The sequence below is a fragment of the Porites lutea genome, chromosome 3 (assembly GCF_958299795.1).
Source record: "Porites lutea chromosome 3, jaPorLute2.1, whole genome shotgun sequence".
NCBI classification, from domain to species: domain Eukaryota; kingdom Metazoa; phylum Cnidaria; class Anthozoa; order Scleractinia; family Poritidae; genus Porites; species Porites lutea.
Genome location: NC_133203.1, coordinates 25,549,148 through 25,571,050, shown reverse-complemented (window position 1 = coordinate 25,571,050; position 21,903 = coordinate 25,549,148). Strand labels below are relative to the sequence as shown.

General features: G+C 40.0%; 1 protein-coding gene and 1 pseudogene across 1 annotated transcript in view; both read right to left on the bottom strand.

Annotated features, from left to right (window-relative positions):
• The window catches only part of LOC140930777 (furin-like), a 121,111-nt gene that overhangs the window by 80,401 nt on the left and 18,807 nt on the right, over nt 1–21,903 (bottom strand). The window contains exons 2-3 of the mRNA XM_073380495.1: nt 17,367–17,465; nt 6,082–6,174 (exon numbers count right to left, since the gene is read on the bottom strand). Coding sequence (XP_073236596.1) covers nt 6,082–6,174; nt 17,367–17,465 — 192 coding nt within the window. The remainder of the gene's footprint in view (nt 1–6,081; nt 6,175–17,366; nt 17,466–21,903) is intronic.
• Nucleotides 12,706–14,512, bottom strand: LOC140929942 (uncharacterized; annotated as a pseudogene).

Sequence of the window (21,903 nt, the reverse complement as noted above, 5' to 3'; positions counted from 1 at the left end):
CAGCCAATTGGAGATTGGAAAAATCTATGCATAATGGACGCACACAACAACCTCATCGATATGAGTGGCGATTTTGAATTCACGATGGACGATTATGTGGAGTGGCTTCAACAGGAAAGGGATGCAGACTCACCTCTTCAAACTGCCACTGATCTTGAGTGCGAAGGCAAGAATCACATCTCCTGCGATGGCAACATAGTTAGAGATGGTGACCTCTTTTGCGATGGTGACATCCTTTGCAGTGGTGACATTGTTTGCAACAGTATGATCGAGTAAACTGGTCAAATACTTTGTGCTGGCAGCATCCTTTGCCCTGGTGACATCGTTTGCAATGGTGAGATTATTGCATGCACAGGTTTGTACAAGAGGAGAAACCAATGTGGTGTGCTGAGGAGAGCAAATCCAGCCGCCTAAATCTGCTTATGAAAAAGCATTTTATGGAAATGGGGCATATGCAGGAAAAACATCTGCTGCTTGGAACAAGAGGCCCAACGTCGTGGTGTGCATATTCACCATCAAATGTGTGGCCACGGTGGAGAAAGAAAAATTGCTGGACATTCAGTGGATAGTTTTTGTTTAGAAACAAACACAGTGTTTCAGTTCCATGGTTGCCATTGGCATGGGTGTCCAAGGTGTTTTCCAGCCCCCAAAAAAGGAAACGGTGGTTGCTATTGAAAAAATAAAGGCCATAGAAAGCTGACAAGAGAAAAACAGTTTGAACAAACTTTGAAAAAAAGACACGAAATTCTCGACGAGGGTTTTGAGTTGATTGAGTGTTGGGAGCATGAAAGAAGACCCCTGGCCATGTGGCCGAAAAAGAAAATGGAAACTTTCCTGCATGCCATCGTGTTTTGATTTCGAGGTGGTGCAGGACACGATTAAACGCAGGCAGGTGACGAAGGATCTATTATTCGGAAACGAGTATGTGACCGTCTGTCTCGTTGGCAGACACTTTGGAAAGAGAGCCTGAGCACATCAGCAGAACAGATTGAATTTCTGCCAGACAGCAAAAAAGTGCATCAGCCAATGGTTTTTCCAAAACCAGTTCTGGGTTTCAACTCCAGGCATTATGATTTGAATCTGATCAAAAAGCATTTTGTGACCCACATCGCAAAAGTCAAAGTGGCCAACAAACAGAACAAGGTCATGTTCATATCACTGCCATCGGTCAAGTTTCTGGACATCATTAGCTACATCAGCCACTGGACCAGTTATGACAAACGGGTGAAAACGTACAATGCCCTGCTCTCCAAAGCGTGGTTCCCCTATGAGTGTTTTGACACAGCCGAAAAGTTGGACTTCTTAGGGCTGCTGCAGCAAGAAGAGTGGATCTCCAAGCTGAAAAATTCGATGACTCTCACCAAAAGAGTACAGGGATTGCAGCTAATCTGCTGGGTAAAAGGGATACAAAATTTTGCGGACTTGTTGCACTTTTACAGCAATCTGGATTTGGAGCCTTTCCTTGAAGCTTTGGAGACAACGCAAGATTTCTATACGGGGTGGGAAATAGATCTCTTCAAAGACAGGGTTTCGCTGCTGGGGGTCTCGATGAAATATCTCCTGCATAGCACGCTGAACAAACGAAATGCCCCCGGAGTTGTATGCCGCAGGGAAGGTAGCTTATGAAATGCTTCAAGGCGCCGTTGTCGGGCGGCCAAGCCTGGCCTTTTATAGAAAGCATGAGGCAGGCAAAACAAGAATCCATTCGCACAAATTCCAAGATGCGGAGGTGTGTCAAAAAGTTTTGGGCTACGATGCCAATGCATTGTATCTAAGCACAATGTTGGGCACGATGCCCTGTGGCAAGGAGGTCATTGTGCATTGGCTGCAAACGTCAGGAAATATCAAATAGTTCTTCGAAGTTCTGCAGGGAGACAAGTGGTTTGGGTTCGCTGAGATGGACATCCAAGTTCCGAGAGAGTTTTGGAAGAAGTTCGAAGAAATGCCGCCATTGTTTTACAACAAACCCCTTGCAAGCAGAGCAGTGCCGCAGCACATGAAAGAGTATTTGACACACAGCAAGCGCAAACCCATGCACAACCAACAAAAGTTGGTGGGCATCCTTTCAGCCCAGAAGATCCTGTTGTATGCACCATGTTGAAATGGTATCTTGACCACGGTTTGAAGATCACAGCGGTTCACCAAACCATAAACTGTTCCACAAAAATTTTCACGTGGTTCGTCAACAAAGTCACGGAAAATAGACGCAAGGGAGATCAAAATCCAGAGCAGGAGTTGCTGGCCGAGGTGTTCCAGCTTTTGTGCAACAGCTCGTATGGAAAGCTGATAAAAGCTCTGAAGCGGCAGATGACAGTGAATTGCACAAAGAGTGAAAGCGCTTTGAGGAAAGACCTGCAATCAGTGTGGTTTCAGAATTTGGAAGAAATTGGCAATGGGTACAAAATAGAGAAGCGAAAGTGCCAAGTGGAAATTGGCAGGCCTTTTCAAGTTGGGATCGCGGTCTACCAGATGGCCAAGCTCTGGGTCCTGCAGTTCTATTATGATTTTTTGGACAAGTTCGTACATAGGTGGGATTATGAGTTCATCCAGATGGACACTGACAGTCTGTATTTCGGGTTGTCGTGTGATTCAGTGGAAGAGGCTGTGCAAGGCAGAGGTAGTGCTTATCTAAAATCCGAATTGAAATAAAGATATAATTGATTTATTCATTGACTGCCCCGATACGGGGAAAGAAATCAGAGCAAGCAAGAAAGAATGGTTCGCATGGGACAAGTGGAGAGAGCGAGAGCCGGGGCTGTTCAAGCTGGAGTTCGAGGGCATTCATGGAATTGTGTTGTGTAGCAAGTGTTATTTCATGGAGGACGAGACTGGAAAGGCAAAAGCGTCCTCAAAAGGGAGCTCAAAGAGCCAAAACAAGCTGAAGTGGAAGTGATACAAGGCCGCGCTGGAAGGAGGTCTGCACACGGTCACGAACAGAGGCATCAGCATCCGAAAAAACTCGGCAGTGATGTGCACCTATGAACAAAAGAACAAACACTGGGTGCTGCTAGATGGCATCCACAATCGAATATCATGTATGAAGCGGTGGCAGCTCGGTGTTGGCAGCAACGACAAGCGACTCTTTGTGCACGAAGCTATGTTTTGGGCCATCATGCAAATAACACAAAAGCAGTTCTTTGGGTTTGGTGACAGATTTTTCAATGTTGAAGACTTTAAAAGACCGGATCGGATATGTGGCTCATTTTCCTCCGCCTTCCAGCTCACAGGGTTGTTAGCAACACCGCCCAACTGCATTGGAGGGGAGCCATTTTCGTTCAAATGTGGGGCGAGGAATGCAGTTTGGAGTGAGAAGATAAATTTGCCAAAGGGCTTGCTTGGTCAATCACTTTTTTGCAGCATCTTGAGAAACATTTTTCCAGCAGCAACCTGACCAGAATTTTTTGCTGGCTTTGTTTCTTTTACTTCAGTGGTGACAGCAGGCAGCCAACCACAGTGCAGCACAAGACTGCCAACCGAAGACGACAATTTGTAATTGATGATGTAGTCTTCCCGAAGGTCTTTTTGCCAACCATTCCAATCACCTTGCTCGCAAGCATCAAAAAGCTCGGCATCAAACTCTCAGTGGTCTTGCTGTCTGCACAGGCTTCGTACCGTTTGTAGTAGTTTTCCACATCCTTGTATGTGAGGCGTTTTACCTGGTCATGTGTTAGCTGGGTGCCAATAGCTTCTTTACATTTGCCCGTGGAAACAAGCACTGCCAGCTTTTCATGTTGTTCTGGAATGTTGTTGCCAGGCAGCGAAACAGACAAATCTGGGGGTTTCGAGTGGCCTCCAACATTTGCATGACTTGACATGACTCTACAGGTGACTGACACAAGCTTAAATATATTTGTTTGTCAGCCACATAGAAGTGATAAGACGTAATGTGCAGTTTGATTACATCAGCAAGCAGGGAGTTATACATGGAACATAGCATGTGCCCTAAAACAGAGCTTTGTGGGACGCCATATTTGAGACAACGGCTCGAGGAACGTTCGTTCTCAACATAAACAAACTGGCTTCTGTTAAGAAGATAAGATCGAAACCAAGTGAGAGCCTTGCCTCTGATTCCAAAGCGGTGATTAAGCTTATTCAGTAAAATGGAATGGTCAACAGTATCAAAAGCATTATTTGAAGGAAGATCATCGCAGTTATATACGCAACTTATGCAGTTGCAAAACCAAAGCCTGAAAAAAAAAATCAGCCTTGTACAGGATTCAATTACGCTTCAAAACGTCATAATGAATCAAATTCCTTTCGATACAAGCTGAAGGGGGCTTATATTCGGATTTGTTTTTGTTGTTTACAGGTAGATGGCACCTTAACAGAGGGTCTTTTAGTGGCAGTTACCAGGGTTAGATAAATTATGCTGGCATAATTTTGGGCATTATGCTACAGTCAGAGCATCGAGCATAATGCTGGCATAATGGGCATTTTTTCAGCATAACAAGAATAATAATGAAAATGAAAATTAATATTTTGAAGATATTTAATATATGTAATGAGATATTTTCACTCTCAAGTGCTTTTAGTGAAGATTTAACATATTCAAAGGCCTGGTTGCCACTTTCAAGGTCTGGTTGCACCACTGCATCATTATCCTAGGCTGCTCATTATGGAACAGTGCCTGTAGATCCATGTCGCCCGCAAAATCGTGGGTCCCATGACTATTTGCGCGCTCACAAAAGGAGCCGACGCATGTCGCGTCCTTTGATTCAAGACTCAAGTGTTAGCGTATTGTTTCCACGATACAAAGGTAATTTAACTTAAGAAAATCAACAGACCGAAGCTTTCGCGCTACTCTCTGTAATGCAAACGCTCAACTTGATAAATATTTTGATTTTTTAACGATTAAGGCCAGCAGAATGTATAGAATGCCAGAAAACAATCAGGAAGTCGAACTGTTTTGAACGGCGCTAGAAGTTGTTTTTTTCAGTATGCAAATCACTTACTTTCCATCGAACTGACATATCCCGACTTTTTTTACCACTTTTCGATTTGTTTCGTTTCATTTTATATTATTTTGTGCAAGCTGAGTTCTTTCAAGCGAATTTATGCTTTCAAAAGGGAAAAAAACTTCGAGGAAACGTTGTGTTTACAATCACGGCAATTCGCATCTATTTTGCTTCACTTACACTTATATGCAAATTACTGTTCCTCCGCTGCATTTCGCTGGAGACAAAAATGTCGATTTTGAATTCCCAGATGATTGCCTTTTTGGGCACCCTTTTTATTTTGGCTATCACGATTTTATAAGCTAAGCTTCAGAGTTTTTATTCCAACGTTTTAATATGGGAAAGTTATGAGAAATGCTGCAACTGATTAAAGTCACGCAACACGCTTTGACCGCATAACTTGATCTTCCTGATATCTTTTGTTCTTCTGTTGTCTCCAAAACAATAACGATGTTTCACCAATTTCCACCTACAAATAATAGGACACATTTGATTGACAGAAAAATTTGCATTTACTAGCGACGCGTTTCTACGGGCGCGATTCCGTAATGAAGGCTTTCTGGTTGTCTAACCATCACGGTTTCTAGTAATTGATGCAAGGAATTTTGTTTTTAACATATGGAGGTATTTTGTGTATGTGGGGATGGAAAAGGGCATCAAATATACCCAAGATTGGTCGAGCATACTGATACTACTCAACCATAATTTTAGGTATGCTTTCAACTGTAATGCTCATAAGCATAATGCTCAAATTTTCGAGCATAATGTAACTAACCCTAGAGTTTACGGTATTGCACCAGCAGGGTTGAAAAATTTAAAGATAAAAGCAAAGACCAGATGAATTTTGGTAGTTGTGGTCAAACGTCATCATGAAAATGGCTTGGTGACGCAAAATGGGACATCTGTTATGCTTCAAAGTGAGTGTTGCGCACTCCAAAAAAAGGCTTTAAAGTCATTGTGGAACAGTAATCTTCAAAAATTATCTACATACACAGCTGAAGTCACAATTCACAGTAGTCTTATTTTTCAACAAGAATATAACTGTACAATGTACCGTTTTTTTTTTAATTTGGTACTACTTCCTGTTATAGGTTTGTCTACTTTGTATTTGGTGTAATGTTCTTACCATATACCATTGTTCATTCCACCTTGGATCATTGAAAGTCACCACAGAGTATGACGTATAAGGCTGTAATATTTGCTGTTCAGCCCAAAGTACCTAAAGCAACATTAAAAAGTCAATTACGATGTAAAAAACACTGACTTCGGATCTCAGAACTGAGAAAATTCTGATCCACATAGGAAAGAGGGGTTCTGAGGCAGGTGGATCACGGTGAATTGTGTGGAACCACTGTTACAGAGATATCATAGATGATAAGGGGTCAATAGAGCCTTGGTAGCAAAGTTTGCCCCCCTTGTGAAATACCTCCATGGAATTCCATGGAAATCCATGGAACTTACATGCAGTTCCATGGAGTATCCACGGAGTTCCATGGAGTATGGATGGAGTTCCATGGAATGCCATGGAATTCCATGGAGTTCCATGGAGTATCCATGGAGTTCCATGGAATTCCATGGAATGTCATGAAGTTCCATGGAGTTTCATGCCATGCAATTCCATTGAGTGTATGTCCTTGGAGTTCCATAAAATTCCATGCAGTTTGTATGAGCATCCATAGAAATTCATTAAATCAAGCAACTCATCAACTTGATAACCACACGTTGAAGTCAGCACTTTTTATTAGACAGAAAAATAGAAATAATTAGGAAGCTTTTTAAAAGCAAAATACATGTCTGTTTCTTAATAAAGTGTGTTGTTGAAGTTATGAACATATGAAAATCATATATGCGAACTGCGGAGTGAAGAATTACATGAAGGAAAATCATTGCAGTTATATACGAAACTTTTGCAGTCACGAAAAGAAAGCCTGAAAAAATTCAGGCTTGTACGGGATTCGAGCCCTTGACCTCTGCGATACCACTTAAGTGTGTTGTTGTAAGTTTAAATTACACAGACAATGTAAAAGTAATTCTTAGACTTGTTCTTGTTCACTGGTCATGCTGAAAGTCCCACCCTAAGAAATGTCATTGCTTAGGTTAAAAACCTATGCTAATTAGGGGACACAAAATAAATAAATATAAATTCAACTAAAAAATATTAACATATAAGCGCAGGCATAAAAAATTAATGACATTAACAATATTTACAGTATGACAAATGTGTCTATGAATTGCAGAGATGACAACACTTGCATCCATTATCCATTAGTGTAACTATATCTAATGCACGTATTTTGTTTTTGAAACATTTTAAGGTAGTAACTTCTCTCAAGTCTGGGGATAATTTTCCCCAGAGATTGGGCCCCAAGTGGCGGAGGGAGTGCTTGCCATATGTTACCGAGTTGTACCTGGCAGCGGAGAAATCAGACTACCTTAAGTTATACTTGGATCTATGCTTAATAAAAATGTCACCGATGTAGGGGGGACATAGATTGTTCTTGGCTTTATACATTAAAACGCAATTGTCTTAAAGTCTCCTGTTCTGTAAACTTGGCAGTTCTGCTCTTTTTAGAAGTTCAGGGTAGCTAACATCGTTCCTAAAAACAGCACGCAGGCCCCTTTCTTGCATCCGCTCAATTTTACGAGAATCACTGGCTCGGCAAAAGTGCCATAGCATTTGTCAGAATCAAGTTTCTAAGTCTCATCAGGACGCCAATTTTCTGACCGGCAATTTTACAGTTCATGTTAATGTGCTCTGAAAAATTCAGCTTAGAATCTATTGTGACACCCAACAATTTAAGAGAGTCAGTTATACTAATATCATGATTGTTTAATCTGATCACTTGAGTGGTGTTATTATCGCTTTGGCCATGTCCGATGCTCATAGTTTGAGATTTCTTCAAGTTCCCGGCTAGAAGATTTGAGTTGTACCAATTAGTGGCTAGCTGTGCACTTTCCTTTAGCATTAACATAACAGAGGACCGATCCCGTCTTGTGTGATAGATCTGATGTGTTGACAACATGCAGCCGCTTCAATATAATTAACTATGAATGATTCCACTAGGCACATAACTCTTCTCGATATCAAAGTGTCTCTGGCTGAGAGCTGAGATTTTCCCTATTGCTTGAGTCCAACCCGAATAATGATATTGCTTTGCATGGAGTTTTTCAGTGAACTACATTAGCGTAAGTTTTTATCGTATCAAAACCTTCAAAGCAGCCAGCGATAGAGACGGTCGCCAGCGCATTTTGACAACCCTGTTACTACTTAAAAAGAGGTTACGAAAGCTATTGGGCAAAAGATTATGGTGACAGGAATATACAAATGTAGCAACAGAAAAAGAATTAATGCTATCTATGTCAAGGACTTTAAGTTTGGTAAATAATGGGGTGGTATTTGCTAGATAGTGAGCTTTTGATATAAGCCGCACTATGTACTTTTGCAAAAGGTAAATACAGTTTAGGTTAGAGCAATAGGAAGACCAGGCAACATTACAGTATGTTAGGTATGGATATACTAGAGAGTAATATAAGGTCAGCAACGATTTGGATGATAGAGAAAAGCAGACTGTTGCAATAATTCTCACAGTTTTCGAAATATTTTTAGAAACAAAACTAATATGAGATTTCCAGCAAAGGTGCTGATCAATGATAACACCTTAGAATTTAGTTTCCACGATTTGCTTGATTATAGTGTTTTCCATAACAAGAGGAACATTAACATAAATTTTCTTTTGCCTCGGATGAAAAATCATAAAATTCGTTTTAGTCAAATTCTTCGAGATAACTTATTCGCTTTAAGCTAAGTAACTATTTTTGCAAGTTCACGGTTTACAGGGTGTCCAGCGGCATGGTTGCTTGAAAAAATAGGAAAATAGGAAACTTAGGATTGAGAAAATTGGAAAATGGGAAACTTTGTATTGAAAAATAGGAGAAAAACAGGAAAATCAATAGTACTTTCGTCGACATAGATAGCCTCCTGCACCCCATCAGGGCTTTAATAAAGGCCACGAGTCCTTGGCTTCCACATTTGCAGGATTTAGATCACCTTGCGCAGCTTAGGAGTGAAAAAGATCAGTAACGTTTATTTTTTTGGCTCAGTTACACTGTAATCAGAATGATATTCTTCACTAGAGGTCGAGCACGGTTCTATAATCAAAGGTGATCATATGACAATTTCAAGTTGGCAGCAAATCTTTGAAAAGCTTCAAAGAGTGAAATTTCTTGGGATAGAAATTCCATATGATTGCGTTGTCACTAAAGGGTATTGAACTAAAAATTCCCATAGAAAGCTTTCCTTCCATCAATGTACAATTGGTAGCTGGTTGAGAATATGATTTTGTGAGTCAAAAGACCACACAGTTGTAATTACCAAACCAGGCTTTCCGCGGTGTGTTATGCAAAATGACACTGATCTGTTTGGTTCCAGATTGTAAGTGTGTCATGGTTAAGTTCTAAGAAGAACGTAACACTCTGCCTGGCTATGACTGCAAGACCGGTTTCGGAACCAAAATATTGGATCCTTCGTCAGTTACTTAGGTATTCTCGGTTTTCACGCACGTGACACTGACCTTGGCAACGGTTGCTATCCGCCATCTTTGTGCCCCTGAAATGTAAACAAATCTAAGGCGTGAGTGCGTGAGTTCGAGATGGTTCTCTGTATTGTGGTCAGTTGAGGGAGAAAAAGCAGTAAAGAGAACACAAAATTCAGTAAAATACCAAAGATTATCACAAATCAAGGCGAGGAGTGGGAAGAATTGACGCGGGAGCGAAGAAATCAATGGATTTCGGCTGTGAGGAGAAGGACATCCTAGAAAGTGAACATGTTTGTGATCGTCATTTCGTTGCAGGGAAGGTTGCAGCTACATGGGACAAGCACAACATCGGTTGGGTACCGACTTTAAATCTCGGTAAAAGAGACCATAAGGGAAACGAACAGAAAGAACAAAACCAGAAGGCTGCAGAAGAAAGGGCCGAAAGAGAAAAGGAACGAAGGAAACGTTCTATTGAACGACAGGAAGTCGAAGTTGCCGAGAAGAGAAAACATCTAAATGTGAGTGGCGATAGAGGTGTTGATATCCACTTCACGGAGACTACCACGAGTACCTCAACAGAAGAAGTCGAAGAAGATCCTGGCATTGCCAATGCGACAGAAATGGAGCCATCAGAGGCCTCTAATTACACGACCGGTACTACAAGCGATGATGAAAACTATGCTGAAGGAAGCATCTCAGAGCCTTCAAAAGACGCCGAAACACAAACTGAGGAGTTTGAATACATGTTTTATAGGCCAGCTTATCAAGCTCCGGACAGAGAGTTATCAGACGTGATGATAAAGTTCGCTTTTATACGGGGTTACCATCCTATCAGGTTCTCGTAGCAACTTTTAACCACGTGGCGCCACACATGAGTCACCGTACTCAGGCACTGGATCCATTCCAGCAATTTGTTTTGGTTTTGATTAAGCTTCGACTCAATGTCCCTTTTAAGGATCTGGCTTACCATTTCTTCGTATCAGTACCAACTGTTTCACGGATTTTTTCTTTTCATGGATGAATGCCATGGACTACAGGTTGGGTCACCTTGTTCACTGGCGTGAGAGAGAGAATCTTTGCAAAAAAGTGCCAATGTGCTTTACATACGCCTTTGGCAACAAGGTGACAGTTATAATCGACTGTTTTGAGGTTTTCATTGAAAAACCAACAAATTTGCTTGCAAGAGCACAGGCATTTAGTTCATATAAACATCACACAATATAAAAATTTTAATAAGCATCACCCCTCAAGGATCTATTTCATTTGTTTCTGAAGCTTGGGGGGTAGAACCTCTGACAAGTTCCTGACTGAGAATTGTGGATTTCTTGACAAACTTTTACCTGGAGACATGGTTTTGGCGGACAGAGGCTTCACAGTCAGTGAAAGTGTGGCATTAAAACAAGCTAAACTTGTCATTCCAGTGTTTACCAAGGGGAAGTCACAGCTGGACCCAGCAGATGTAGAGAAGACCCGAGGTACTGTGAGCGTTCGCATTCATGTCAAAAGAGTTATTGGAGTTTTCCATCATAAGTACACAATTTTAGAGGGTACTTTACGAACAGACTTTCTTAGGGGTAGCGCTAAAGAAGCACCAGATTCCCAGGTTCCCATAACCGACCGTATAGCGCGGGTTTGCTCTGCTCTTGTGAATTTATGCCCTGCAATAGTACCCTTAAATTAGTCATGTCCTTTTTGGTTACATTTAGAAGTTTGAAATGATAAGACATAACCATATTAACCCTTTCACTCCCAGAGGTGGTCAAAGTCAAAAGTAAGCAAAATTTCCAAATTTCATTTTGTAAAATGTTGAAAACAAATAGCACCATGGGAAAGTACTGTTGAAGGGGTTTCATTTGAATGTTAACCCTAACAGTTTGTCCAGAAACTCAAACGTCAGAACCACGTTACAACACTACACTGTATATTATTCAGTATGGGAGTGAAAAGGGTTAATATTCTCATGGTGTGAATTTTTTTTGGTCAGGACAGGACCATAAAACATGGGCTTGGACATCTAAAAGGTTGTAGCTCAAGCTACAAATGACTTTCAAGATATGTTTTAAGTGTTATTTCAGTGTCTCATAATAGCTTCATGCCAAATTATACGGCTGTGACACACCTGTTTCAGCCAGGCAAGGTGGAGATGCACTGCTTTAAATTATGACACATGCTGAATGGTAAAAATGTCTTTCTAAAGTATGTGTAGAGAGCTTTGAATTTTTGTAAAACACAAACATTCTTGCATTTGTTTTGTAAAAAATGTATCAGTTGTTATTGTTCTTGTGAATTGGGGAGGCAAAAAACTGACATTGCTCTTTCATGAGCAACCTTCAGACTGTTAGCTAACATGTCCTTAACCAGTGAGGTGACAGGTAACGAGTGCAATGTGTGGTTCCAGAAAGATATCCATACAAACCCAAGCAGTGTCATTTAAACCATGACTGGGAGAGGTTTTTGCAAGCCAAACTTTTTAGCAGGCAGTGTGAACTTCTCTTATTTCAAGAGTGGCAAGAGGCTCCCCCACCCCACCCCCGCTACATACACAATGAAGAATCAATGGAGAATGAGTCTTTCCTGGAACAACACAAGGCACATAAAAAATTAGTTTGCTCTAAATCAATTAAATACAAAAAATATATATGTTGTGGTTCAATTTAAGCCTTGGTTTAAATTTTATTTCCCTTTGCATTGTTTTTAACACATTATCATACATTACCATAGCCTAAAACAAAGGGAAATGAAATTTAAACCAAGGATAAAATTGAACCACAACATATACATGTATTTGGATGAGATTTTGGTATTATCTTGTTGTAAATTTTAATTTTCAATGATCGAAGAGGTGCATGGAATAAGGCCCTAAGTGACTCCTGATCTGATGAGACATTCTTCCTTTGTTTCACAAGCAAATACAACAGCAACTGAAATGAGAATTTGGATTGTTCCAGCTTTTATTAGCTACTTTGCGGGTAATGACTGTTACAAAAGTATCATTTATAAATTTAAACTTAATGTAATCAGCCAAGGCTAGCATTACAGAGACCATGCCCATTCTAGCTATCAAAAAACCTAAATGGACATAAATAATACTATACTATACTATGGCACTCCAGTAGTCTGTCAGCTGCTGTTGCCTGAGTTTTACAAATGCAAATGATGCTACCCAGCATGGCAGCATGAGTCACAGCAGATGCTTGCTTGCCTTCTGTTGACTTTTAGCTTTGCTTGAACTGAGGTAGCCTACAGCAGTGTGGGCAGTACCAAGTTTTCAGTGTAGGCACCTCTCTGAGAGATAAACATGAGGTGTGGAACTTTCCGAACGGGCATTCTACATTACTGGATGATACCACAATGATTACTGTTTTGGCCTCTACAAAAGCAAATACCTTGGTCATCGGGAACACTTGTAGGCACATCACACCTCCTTGTTAACCATCTGCCCAGGATTTCTGGGAGAAAGCAAATTCTCCAAAATTCTTGAAGTTTTGGCAAGACTCTCTTTGAATGCTCCAGGTCAGGATAAATTCTCTCAATTACTAGGTGTGCATTTTTACCAGAGTCAATTGCACAGACAACAAAGTCATTAAACTTTCTCTCTGGCAGAGTAAACAACTGCTGCTGCACTTGGAAGTAATAATTGTTTGTCTTTTTTAACTTAAAGGTTCCATTGACTTTTTCCAAACATGAGCTCTTCTTCTAAACGTATTTGTCAAAGCCACCATCTGGAATACAATGGGACATTTTACTTCGCCACACCCCAACCCACAACAATCACAAGATGTTACGAAGTCAGGTGTGGCATGCACGAATGGGTACTGCTTGTTAATAAACAGCCCACATCTTGTTACTTGAAAGTTGACATGGCTTTTTTCATATTTACAGCCGTGTTTAATTGCCTTGGTGTTCACTTTATACAGATGCGGATAACAAACTGACTTTATTAGTGACTGCAAAGGTTGTGCTACATTGCTGTGATAGACTGCACCACTTACAGAGGCTCCGATTCAACCTGCTCTGTGCCTAAAAAATCCGGGGCCCTTAGCTTGATCTCTTGTGTCCTGTTCAACAATTTTAATGTACTCATCTGACAACATAATTTTGACATCCGCACACTTCTGCAACAACCCTGGATAATCAAGTTCTACATAGCTCGTGTCATAAAGATCTGATAGGACTGGCACATTCCGACTTTTAACCACAAAGTTTTCAGCATATGGGTCGATTAAACTCAGCACAACAGATGAAGTGCTTCATAAAATTTTTCCATCTCCTCGGTTGAGGCCAGCTGCGAATGAACAGCGGTCTGTGCTTCACAAGGTTGAGTTTCACGCAAAGTCGCTTTGTTTTGATCGAGGGAGTCAATTTTCATGTCAAGGTTTCCTTCCGCTTTTTCGCAGAGGTAAAGTCAATATCCTTAACTCTCTCATAGGTTACCTCATTCACGTAAGTTGGCAGGAGCCATGAGCATTTCAGTTGTGTGCATGCCATCTTTCCGTTGACATGTGCCCAGCATTCGATATATATTATGGTGCTGGCGACATGCGAGCATGATTCAACGAGCCTGGCTTTATAACCTGAACAGTGAGCAGAAATTATTTCACCTTCGTTCTCAGTTATAAGCGAAACGTTGACGAGTGGATCGTTCATTCATTGTGAATGACTCACTTTAGCTGCAACAACATACTTTCCGGAAATTATCTTTTCGCTCACCAAAGCCACAAACCCTGATACAACTTGATTGTATACTTCTAGACTCTTGTAATTCTTAGACTGGTCCTTTGTGTAGTAACTGGTCAGCAGAACTAGGTAGCCAAATAAATCAGATTGTTCGATTGGTAACAAACATTCCGTATTGAACTGCTCACATGGGATTTTGAAAGGGTCAATACCGACTACACAAATTTTCTTGACGTATCGCAGCTTAACATGGCTTTCCAAGACTGTGGCATACTCAGAAAGCACCGGAATCTTGCTGAAGAACTTCTCTATTTCTTCCCTCTCGTTTTTGGGGGATAAACCCATCCCGAGTCTGCAAAAAAGCCACTAAAACGCGAGAACTATACACAAATATGGCGGACATCCATATTTGGCAAGTACTGTGACGTCAACCGAGAATAGCTGTTAACAAGAGCTCCCCAAGAGAGCTAGTGCCGTAAACTAAACTTGAGTCTGTTCTTTTCACATAGCATACAGAATCCAGCTAGTGATTGGTTCTTTAAACAAGAAGCTGATTATTTGGATGATTTATCTGATCTGTGCTGTGAAAGGGCAACTTGATCATGTTTTCAGTTTCAAAGATGAACATAAAAGGGAGCAAGACTTCACAATAATTATGAGGTGTACAGAGACTGAAATGCAGTTTCAGCCAGGGCTATGCACAACATTACTCAATAGTCATGAGAACTATAACATTACATACAATACATGTACATGTGGGTGCACTAGAAAATTATACAAAAAGTAACAATAATTATAGCAAATTTGTTAACAGAACTCTAATGGGCAATAGAGGTCATGGAAAGAACAAATGTAACTATTATTTTTGCTAACATTGGAACATCGATTGCTTTATGATAAATCTCACTGTAAAACACAATACAACTATAATTCCTTTTTCAATATTGTTGCAAATTTTGGCTTGACTAACTAAAAAATAGGAAAAATAGGAGGTTTTAGTTTAAAAATAGGAGAAAATAGGAATTGCTCAAAAAACAGGAAAAAATAGGAACTGGACACCCTGTCAGGTTAGCAATGGAAACAAGGTGGTCGGTATTCCTATGGGAACAAAATATATTTGTATTAACAGCAAACAGCAAAGATAGAGTCAGGCTAGAGACATCAGGAAGATCGTTTATGTAAATAAAGAACAGAAGAGGCCCAAGGATTGATCCCTGTGGCACACCACAGGAAATTTTCCTATAGTAAGATTGACAGGACCCAAACTGGACAAATTGAGTCGTGTTCTCAAGACGGCTTTTGTTCCACGATAAAGCAGTGTCCCGAATACCAATAGTGTTACAGTTTGTGGCACAATATTTTATGATAAATGGTATCAAACGCTTTAGATAGATCTAAGAATATGCCTAAAGTTGATTCATTTTTGTCGATAGCTGAAGATATGTTACTAATTAAATCGATTAAAGCTAGTGCAGTAGAATGATTATTACCGAATCCAAATTGTTTCGAGTATAAGACATTATGCAAGTTCAAGAATTCAGTCAGTCCGTTGAACATGACTTTGTCAAAAGGTTTAGAAAAAGCTGGAGGAATTGATATTGGCCTGTAGTTACTAAAAAGTGTTGGATCATCTGCCTCAACAACCGGAATTACTTTAGCGATTTTGAGAGATTAAGGAAACACATCAGTAGACAACGAAAGGTTAATTATAGATACAAGGGGTTGAACAATATTTTGAAGAGAATGATGAATTATTTTCATGGATATATTATCATGTCCAGGAGCGTTGTCAATGCTAAATGATTTAAAAATTATGTTACCTAATTCATCGATTGTTTGTGGTTCAAATGAAAAATTACTTAACTGTTGTATTACTGAGCAAGAAAAATGTTCGTCCAAGGCCTTATTGAAAGAAAAGATCCATGATATTATGCAAGCCTTCCCACTGGATGCAGAAAGTTATTAGTTTGAAATAAAGTGTTGACAGGTCAGACAGGGCGACTCGTAAACTCATGATAGTGTGAAATGTGACATTAACGTTTGCTTGAGCAACACAGGTTTTCCTTCTTTATAGCGCCTACATTATTCATACTGAACAAATCTCATTTTTGCCTTTGGTTCTTACATTTAGAGGTCATGAAGCTGGTGTGTCTCATGCACATTGAGTTATTATTTCCTGTGGTTTATGTTTCTGTAGGTGTTGGTGACAGGATTTGATCTTGGATGCTGTTTAGGACCTGTTTTTCTTTGACCAACCTCTTTGATTCCTAAAGCTTTTTAGTATGGCTAAAGAACCTTCAATAAACATTAATTTTTCGTTTCTTTTATTTATCCCTGGATCTAAAAAGCTACGTGCATGTGGTTGTCCATGAAGGAGATGATTTTCTGATTGACTTCTATGTTTTGATTACAGGTCATAAAGCAATCAAAGTCTTTCACTTACATGGTGTCGTGATCTACAAATAACCACCAATCAAATCATTTTCCACACATTCCCGGAAAAATCACATGGCCTCCATACATGATTAGCCCCTTCTCTGTTTTTTTTTCTTCTGAGCAGAGGGGGGTCTGTACACAGGCTATAGTTTTGCCTTCTAAATTTAACATTTCAATCAACTGTTCTCTGTTTCGTTTGGAAAATATTTTAGCCGGTTTGTTTTTTAGGATTAATGATATGCAGTAATAGTAATATAATAGTATAATAAAAATATTGCATATTACATAATATGCAATAATATAATACGGTGATCCATTCATCTACAATCTTTTAGATCCCACCATAAATATTTTGCAAATGTTAAGTAAGAATTTAAATATTTCTTTGACTCTCTTGTCATGGCTTTAAGTTATTAACTTAAAAGTTTAAAAACTTTTATTAGAAGTATATGAAGGGAAGCTTCGCTTGTATCCCTGACTAAATCTATACAATAAATCTTCCAGGGGGCTTATTTATTTCAAGCACATTTGAGGGGGTTTAATAGAGAAGGGGCTTAGTTGAGACATGGTGCTTATTACGTTTTTCAAAACATTGAGAAATACGGCTTATTCAAACAACCAGAAGATGGTGTCAGTTCTCCAAAATGAACTAGGATGCAAGGTTGAAAAGTTTTCTTTTCCATACAAAATCTTCTGTGATGCTTCATGTCACGTTTGCTTCCCATATACATAGGAACTGAAGTGCTTTAAGTAAACAGCTCACCTCTGGTTCAGCTAATAACCGCTCAAGCACATGGGTACTAGGAGAGCTTGATCGAACTGGAACCATCCTCTGATCAAAAATGTAATAGTCCGATACAACCTATCAAAAGAAATGTACAGCAGTGTCACATTATGTTGACGGAGAGAAGTACAGGCGAGGAAAGGTTAAATAAGTTGTTTGAGCGGGGGTGAGCAGTCTAACATTTCAAAGAAATTTGACAAGTATTGTATATGGTCGCAGGTTATAAGAGAATAGTTTTGTGTGAAAAAAGCAAAGAAACTCGGAGCCAAATCATTAAATTATTCAAAGAAAAAAAATCGAAGTATGTTGCACAGTTAAAAGAAAGTGATATAAACGTACATTTTGTAATCCCAAGTACAGAGGCTATTTAGGATAAGGAAAGAAGGAAAAATATTTAACTAGAGCAAACAAAATTCAAAACAAGAAGGGTGAGTACAGCTGGCCTACACAAACTGTTGTGTAACCGATGTAATTTTATGCTAAATGTACTGTATTTACCATGTGCTCCATTGGCATGCATAAAAGCCAAATAAACGTTGTGTTACCTTTCCTTCAGTAAACTGTCGTCCTTTTGCCTCAGAAGCGCCATTTTGAGCGATTTTGTAGGATATTAAATAAAAATTAAATCATGGATCAAATTGAACCACAACATATATAATACAAAGGACAAGGGTGGAATCAATTTTTGAACGACTTCAGCGCTGGAGCAATTTTCTCTCATTAAACCGCATCACTACACTTTCAAACTTCGCAGTAAAAAGGTCGAAAGATTTACCCTTCTTGTCTTATCTTGCGATCTAAAATCCATCCAAAAGGCCCGGAGCTAGCCCTCGAAATTTTCACATGCAAACACTTTTTTTATATGCACTTGCCTCGTCTATGCAGCAGACTACCAGAAAAGAGGAAAATTCACTCCCACAGTTTTTAAACGGTCAACATGAGTAGGAAGATTCACACGTGCCCGCCAGAAACCGTCCCACCGATTGCCTCTTTTTGATTGGATGTCATTACACAACAATCGCTTACCAAGTCTTCTTTAATTCAGTTATTGTTTAACATCAAATTTTGGCAATCAGAAGGATGGCTTCTGCCTGGCACGCGTGAACCTTGCTAAGCATTTTGACTGTTCAAGAACTGTGGGATTTTAGTCTTCCTCTTTTCTGGTAGTCTGCTACATAGACGTTTTGTGTGCATATAAAAAACCGTTTGAGAATTTTCCAACCCTCCCCCGTAGAAAAAATAACGGTCCATCCCTAAGCACATCCATGTTGTACATCACATTTGCTCGACTTGCTTACTGCTGCTACTTATCTCATATGACAACAGTCTCTAGTTGATTGCTTTTTCAACGCAACGATTTCGATTGTTATGTGATTCACACATGGGGCACCGATAAAAGCGAAGCTGTGATTGGAGGAGTCACTGTACCGCAAACATAGCACAAACACATTCTAGAAAATGGGAGCTGAATTCTAACAGGCTAACCGCTGGAAAGGAATGTGGTTCAGTTCTAAGCAGCCGATTGTGCAGGAGCGTTGTGTGATGACACTGAAAACAGCTGGGGGGAAATCACTCTGGTACTGAAGCCATTCAAAAAATTGATTCCACTCTCGTCCTTCTATTGTACATTAAGAGCAAGGGTAAACAGGGAACTCAAAATCCTTCAAAATCGCTTGAAATACCACTCCCAGGTAAAAGGACGACAGTTTACCACAGGTAAGGTAACACAACATTTATTTAGATTTCATGCAAATATTTAGCGATATACCGCTACAGATGAAGCAAATGGTTGATACAGTACATTTACTATAAAATTACGTTGGTTACACAGATTGTGTTGGCCCCCTGTGGTGAGTTAACATATGAGGATCAAAATTCACCAAACCACTGGTAATTCAATTTGCTTTGGAGTAGCCCTTATTCACTATGTCTGCCGACTTTGCACGAGCTTAAAGACTGATGGGATAAAAGCGATGTGACACGGTTTCAAACAAATGAAAAAAATTCCCAATGGAAGAAATCATGTTTGAGTTTATCCTAGAGAACAGGAAATAAAAACATAATATTTAATGTGGGTGGAAGTGATCACTGATACTTTTTTGTATGCAGTAGTGACCGTAGATGTCCTCATGGCAAACAGTAATGACGTAAATCTTGCCACAACGCGTTACATTATAACAAAAGTAAAGCACGGGCTCTGATCGGTCAGTGCGCCATCTACCATTTACCCGTGGGTGCACGCCAAGAAACTTCGAGGTAAAATTGAGGCAAATTCAGCAAATGTCCTCTCCTGTCGGTTAAATGCACCAATGAAATGTACAAGTGAAAAGTGAAAATACTCCATTGTTGTTTTCAAGAAAAAAGTCAAAAGATCAAGCAACAAATTTCCCCTGGATGAATTTATCACTGTTTTCTTTGCGGCTAGCATCGGCAGACGAAAAACCGAGCGAACAAATTTTTCTGAGGATTTTGAAGCCCGAGATTTAAGGCACATTTTGTGCGCTTTTATAGAAGACAAAGCCTGTTTTGAAATTGGAATTTATCAATTACCAGTGTTATTGACTTTTTAGTAGAGCTGATGTTAAATTCAAGCAAATGTTTTAGGAAACACGCTCAGATTCGAGACAGCTTTGTTGTGTAGTTTTCATTGCATCAATTAAAAATTTTAGTTGAGTTACGGAGACATGATGCTGGAATTGTAAAGCGAATTTCATTGCAGTACAGAAACATTTGGGTTTTCAAATAAATGTTTAAAAAAATAGCTTCTCTGTTTATTATTTTGTTTATGTTCATTCTTAACAGTAGTTCAAAGAACTGTGGTAAAATTGCTCACGCATCCCTTCAGCGCGAGCTGTGTCGGCGAATTTTTGCAATTTTGACTTTTAGCTCAATTTCTCCAGACAAATTCTGATACGAAGATAGTTAATTTCGTTTTAAAATTAGTGTTACCTAAAGTAAATACAGTCAATTTTTCCCATTTCTACTTAACGTTTATTACAAAATTGATTTTTAGAATCTTTTTAGTTAGTGCTTATAGTTGCAGCTGGCCCGGGTTCAAATCGATGAAGCTGTAACGCTCATTTCAGATGTGAAGCAAATGTGCAAGAGTGGAGGTTTCAACCTTCATTTCATGTCGAAGAGTAAAGACGTCATCCGAAGAAAACCAGAGTCAGATCAAGCAGATGGCGTTAAAGAGCTCGATTTGGACCTCGATTCGCTTCCCTTAGAACGTGCTCTTGGTGTGCAGTGGTGTATTGAGTCTGACTGCTTTCAGTTTAACATCATCTTACGGGACAAGCCCTGCACTAGAAGAGGAATACTTTTTTACGATAAGTTCAATTTTTGACCCACTTGGCTTCGTTGCTCCGCTCTTGTTAGACGGGAAGTCAATACTTCAGGCGTTATGTCGCTTTGATCTTCGGTCCTGTTACGCGCACTGAACTCCACCACTTCTCAGACGCAAACGTAAAAGGCTACGGTCAGTGTAGTTACGTGAGAATGACTGATGAGCAGCAAAGGATCCACTGCACGTTAGTCATGGGAAAATTGAAAGTTGCCCCCCTCAAACCTGTAACCGTATCGAGACTGGAACTCACTGCCGCTGTTTGTTCTGTGAGGATTAGCCAGCAGTTGCGTCGGGAATTGAGTTATCACATTGATCAAGAGTACTTTTGGACAGATAGCAAAGTGGTCCTTGGATACATAAGCAATGAAAGTAGGCGATTTCATGTATTCGTGGCTAACAGAGTTCAAGAAATTCAAAATACCACTTCAGTTGAACAGTGGAACCATGTCGAATCAAAACAGAACCCTGCAGAACTGGTTCAGTTGTAGTCAGCAGCATAATCTCGTCGTGTGTCAAGTGCAAGAAACTACGTGGAGCAGTTCAAGAACAAAGAATGTCAGACCTCCTAGAAGACCGTTTAGAGGCTGCCCCTCCCTTTACCTACTGCGCTGTCGACTATTTTGGTCCCTTTATCGTTAAAGATGGCCGGAAGGAGCTGAGCCGTTATGGTGTTTTGTTCACTTCGAGGGCTATACACCTTGAAACATCTAACTCCCTCGACACAGATTCATTTATCAACACCCTTATACGATTTATCAGTCTGCGAGGACCCATCCGCCAGCTAAGAAGTGACCAGGGAACCAACTTTTTTAACAAGCGTTAAGTGAAATGGACCAAGAAAGAATTAAAGCAAAGCTATTAGAAGAGTCGTGCGATTGGTTTTCCTTCAAAATGAATGTCCCAGTAGCGAGTCACATAGAAGGTGTGTGGGAACGCCAAATAAGAACCGTTTGGAGCGTTCTCTCATCGCTTTTAAACAATAATGGGCGACAATTAGACAACGAGTCTCTTAGGACTCTGATGTGTGACGCAGAAGCGATTGTTAACAGCCGACCCTTGACAGTAAACCAGATTTCAGACCCAGATTCTCCAAGTCCTTTGACCCCGAACCAGCTGCTAACGATAACGTCAAAAATTGTTCTTGCTCCACCAGGTATCTTTCAGCCAGCA